The sequence below is a fragment of the Propithecus coquereli genome, unplaced genomic scaffold, assembly GCF_000956105.1.
Source record: "Propithecus coquereli isolate 6110/MARCELLA unplaced genomic scaffold, Pcoq_1.0 Scaffold960, whole genome shotgun sequence".
NCBI classification, from domain to species: Eukaryota; Metazoa; Chordata; class Mammalia; order Primates; family Indriidae; genus Propithecus; species Propithecus coquereli.
Window position 1 is genome coordinate 86419 of NW_012155952.1, and position 5038 is coordinate 91456.

The window sequence follows — 5038 nt, forward strand, 5'->3', positions numbered from 1 at the left end:
GAATTGTTTGTTTGTTTCCAGACTGGGCACCGGAGAACCCAGAAATGCCAACAGGAGTGGACGAAAAAAGACTCCACAGAAGTCTGCTCTTTTTAGCCAAAGGTTCAGGCAAGGCGCAGCCTAGCAGAACAGAGCTTTTAGACAATAACCACTCTACTTCAGCGAAATACCACAGGAAAACTGCAGCCTCACTCCCAGCAGGAAAGGCCAAGTGGAGGGCCCGGACTCCCGTCTGCGTCCAGGCGTGAACGTGGCCCAGGGCCCCCGTGCTGGAGGTGGTGCCAGAGAAGGCTAAGTTGAGAGTCAGGACTTTCATCCCCACCCGGTGGTGCTGAGGCCCTACTATGTCAGTGAAACCACGTGGGTGCAGAAACAAGGCAGCGCTCCCCCTTCCAGCCTAGGTGACGACAGAGGCCTAGTACGGAAGCCGACAGCCCCCCGCCCAGCGGTGACAAGGGGCTCCTCTTCCCCTGGGCATCAGGGAGGCTGGGTGGGGACCTGGACGCCCACCACGCCTGGTGGTGAGACAGTAAGTAGTGCATCCCCTTTCCCCAGCGCTGCAGCCGAAGGAGGCCAGCCAGAACAGATTCAAGTAACATCCAAAGTCTTATAATACCCAAAGTGTCCAGAGTTAATCTAAAATCATTCACCATACAAGAAGCCAGAAAACTCTCTACTTGCATGAGAAAAAATAACCAACGGACACCACACTGAGATGACACAGATGTCAGAATTACCCAAAAACAATTTTCATGAAGACATTATAAAAATGCTTCCACAAGCAATGACAAAGTCTTGAAAAAAAATGAAAAAAATAGAAAGTCTCAGAAAATAGAAGATGAAAGCAGAACCAAGCGGAAATTTTAAAACCAAACAAATACAATAACAACAACAACAAAACCCAACAGCTCAGCAGGCTGCACAGCAGAATGGAGAGGGAAGAGGAAAGAATCAGTCAACTTGAAGAAAAGATGATAGAAATCAGCCAATCTGAAAAAAGAGAATAAAAGACTGAAAGAAAAATTAAACAGCACCTCAGGGACTTGTGCGACTGCAACAAAAGGTCTAACATTCATGTCATTAGAGTATCAGAAGGAAAGGAGAAAGAGATCTGAGAAAGAATTCCAACAATGAATAATGGCTTGAAATTTCCTACATTTGGCAAAAGATATAAATCTATGTATTCAAGGAGCTTAGCAAACCCCAAATAGCATAAACCCTAGGAAATCCACACCACTACATACCATAATCCAACTTCTATTGATAAGATCTAAAGAAGGCGGCTTGGAACATACATGAGGTGTAACTACGCGCTCGTCTGTCTTATCTGTTCTGAGGGCGAGAAATCGGCCGTCTCCAATTCCCCATTGCAACGTGACACCCAGTGCCTGGCGGATATTCAATAAATATTATTATTTGAGTGAATGAATGAATGAGAGGCGGGACTGGGGAGTCAGGTGTCCGGGAAGAGGAGCCGGGGCCTGGCAGGTGATCTGTGCTGAGGTACCAGGCATCCACTGCCACCTTCCAACGACACCGATTTCTACTGGTCTGAAGACAGCAGACTCACCTGATGTGCAGAAAGTGGAACAAGGGTTAGGCCAGAATTTTTTCATCCGGAACGGCAGGACCCCAGGTGTGCTCCCTAGGTGCAGGTAGGTGGAGATGCGGCTGGTCTGAATGGCCACCAGATTGCCACCAACACCTGAGGAAAAAAGGATCTGGTTTCCCCTTCTCCACGACAGTCTCTGAGTTATATCCCTTATTTTAAGTTCACTTCCTCCAGGAAGCCTCTGTTGGTTGATTCAGCACTTGGTATCTTTTCCTTCCCTCCCACTGACCACAGATCTTGTCTGGCACCGAGTCAGGGTGGCCCAGACCTCCTGAGTGTGGTGTCAAAGTAGAAACTGTATCACCTTGACAGCTGGTACCTCTTCCAGTGAGGGAAGGTGACTGGCGAAGCAGGTTCTCAGTAGTATCTGCTGGCTTGAGGGAAGGGGGCAAGGGAGGGAATTCGGGAAGGAAGCTGGGGCAAGGGAAGAGAGAGAACAGGTGGACGGCTCCACCAACTGCACGGTCAGCCCCTCCGGTAAGAGCTGACCGCAGGTCGCAGGGAGGGACAGGAAGTAGGCTTCGGACTGGCCCATCTGAGAAAATGAAAGGGATTTTTTTTTCACCTCAAGGTGGGAAGGAGAGGAAAGAAAACAGAGGGGAAGAGTGGGGAGGAGAGGGGAGGAGAGGGGAGGAGAGAGATGATCACAGGGTGACAAAGCAGGTATGTCCCAGGAGAAGTGCCCCGGACACCTCTCATGCTGGGTGGCCAGCGGGCTTTTACGAAAAGACATTTTCTGCTGCACGATGTCAAGGTTGGTGCCACGTGAGTCCCCCTGGGGCCCCCGATGGTCAGTGCAGACTCCCACGTTCACGGATGCCTGGGCACGTGCACAGAGCAGGCGTCCACAGGGGACACGCAGGGAGGGCTGGGGGCCGTGCGCAGACTGACAGGACGCAGAGCACGGGACCGACAGAGGCAGAGTCGGGAGGCCCAGGAAACCACGAGCACGTTTGTGCGCCGGAAATTCTGGGGCTGCTCGCTGAGGCTCCCGGTTTCCACAGGGTGTGGAGAAGGTTTCACGCTCTGCCAGGACCAGGTGACCCAGCTGACAAAGGCCATGCTGGACACCTCTTCTGCGGGGGCTGACAGGTGGGGGTTGCCCCCATTCTGTCCTCAGTGCCATGGACGACTAACTGGGCCCGATGTGCACGGTGACCCCCGGGGCAGAGCCCCGCCACCTCAGCGGCTCCAGAGGATGGCGGCAGGTGTGTTTTGCTTGGCCCAGACATGATTTAAACAGGAAAAACAGGGGAAAAGCCCTTAACTAATTGGTAGCGTTTACAGGTTAGGCCCTGGCTCCGATTCCTGGCCTCCCTGAACAAGCCGGTTCTGGCAGCTCTGGGTCTACATTCCCGCCAGGCAACACTGGGCTGGAGCTGGGCAGACTCCACGCCCTTCAGATCAGCGACGTGCTCCGCAGGGCGCCCCACTCCCCACCGTTCCTTACTGTCTGCCCTCCCTGCTTAACCCGTTCAAATTGTCCGCTTGGCTGCTGGAGGCACCCGAGTTGGTGATTCACCCGAGGAGACCCTCCCAAGCTCACGAGCCGTCTGCTGCCGTCCTCACTTGCGTGGGGACGCGCCGTGGGACTCGGTCAGGGTGCAGACGTGCTGGGGGGGCCCCCGACATGCAAGAAGCGCAGGTGTGGCCCCCTATGGGGGGAGGAGGGGGAACTGTGGACATGCAGGGGCTGCCTAAGGGCGTCGGTCTGAAGCCCGTTTCTGCAGGGCCAGAAGGCCAGGCCCTGGGGACTAAGCTAACTGGGGAACGGCTTACGTTTGGTTCCTCTCCTAACCGGCCAGTTCCATTTACAGAGCCTCGTCAGACACCAGACACCAAGCCAAGCTTGGGTTAAAAGAGAAGTAAGGGGTCAACACGAACACCCACAGGGTCTAAGTCTAGGAGGTAAGTGAAGGGGGTCGGGTGTGAGACAACAGGGCGTGCTGGGCATTGCGGCAAAGTGGAACGCACAGGCCCTGAATCGACTTCAGCCCAGTATTGTGAGTCTTAATTTTTAAGGAGCAGACAGACATCCAGATTTTTACGTGTCAACGTCTGAGTTTTTATGTCACCACTGAATGTAAAAGAAAAGAAAAACCACAAGAGCCCAACGCCCCAGCTCTGAAGACCACATTCAGTCAGCAGGCGCCAACGAAGCCTGGGTTCAACTCGGGGCCTTCGAGACGTGGGATTTGGTTCTGTCAGGAGAGCTCTCGTCTCGGCGATGCCACGAGGAACCAGGTCTGAGCTGCTAAGAGCAGCGTGTGGGGCTTCCTCCCCCGGGCCTCCTTCCCGCTGAGCAAACCCAGCCCCACAGCCCCTGCAGGTCGGCTGCCCACCTGCCTCTGAAGACTGCTGTCCAGGTCCAACCCAGGCCAGGGGCCCCAGGGGGCCCCCCTCAAATACTTACCACATATGATGGGAGCAAATATGGCCATGCCTTTGTACTGCTGTTTAGAAATGGTTTTGCTCAAGATGAGCCCTCCAAAACTGGGGAGAAAGCAGACGCAGCCCAGTGACCAGGGGTTCACTCGCGGGGCCCCCATCAGCCAGCATCCCCGGTCTCGGCAGACAGGCGGTACCCGCCACAGCCGGCCTGGCACCCCCGTGTCCTCTGCACCCGACTCGAGCTTCCCCATCCCCACCTCTGATCTGGGTCTCGGCTGCTCCAGAAGCCATCTGAGAATGTCAGCCCATTATGAAACACATGAGTGCCCGCCTTTCTGAGGCCGTGTGGCCGGCTGGGCCCTGTCCTGCGACGCCTCCCGAACTGCACTAAGATGCTGTTCGGTGAAACGGAGCCGGAAAATGCTGCCCGTGCGCCGTGGGCCGCTGGGCTTCAGCAAAGGCTCTCCCGCCCTGGGGACTTCTTGGAGCCCTGGAGAAGCTGGGTTGAGTCGTACAAGGAGCCAGGCGCCTTCCGGAGGCAAAGACGGCCACGCTACCTCTCCTCCCTGAGAGTCGAAGCTAGGGGGACGCAGGAGAATGGAGTGGGGAGTCACAGTGCACTAGCAGGAGAGGGGCCCCGAGAACAGGGCTGGAGGGTGGAGGGCCTGGGCTCAGCGGAAGGGCCTGAGGTCGAGGGGACAGACCCCACGGCAGCTGTGCTGTGCAGAGTGACCTGGCACACCAGCGGATGACACAGTCACGGCCTCAACAAGGTCGGGCCGGCAGAGCTCTGGCAGCTGCGGACGGAGAGCGGGGTCCCGTGGCACCACCGCGAAGGGGAGGCAGGACCTTCACCTGACCTTCCCAGCGCCGCCGCCTCCTGTCCCCCTGCTGCTCTGGCAAGTGAGGACAAGGTGCCCTCTCTGAGGATGAATGAGGCCCGGGGTTCGTGGTGAAAGAAAGAGGAAAGTGGAAAGGTCTGACCCAGCCAGTCCTGGGGTTCCTACGGAGCCCACGGCTACACCTCACTCTGCC

General features: G+C 56.1%; 1 protein-coding gene across 1 annotated transcript in view; it reads right to left on the reverse strand.

Annotated features, from left to right (window-relative positions):
* The window catches only part of LOC105827089 (solute carrier family 41 member 3-like), a 50739-nt gene that overhangs the window by 7826 nt on the left and 37875 nt on the right, over positions 1-5038 (reverse strand). Inside the window, exons 7-9 of the mRNA XM_012665106.1 lie at positions 4561-4582; positions 4026-4105; positions 1508-1705 (exon numbers count right to left, since the gene is read on the reverse strand). Coding sequence (XP_012520560.1) covers positions 1508-1705; positions 4026-4105; positions 4561-4582 — 300 coding nt within the window. The remainder of the gene's footprint in view (positions 1-1507; positions 1706-4025; positions 4106-4560; positions 4583-5038) is intronic.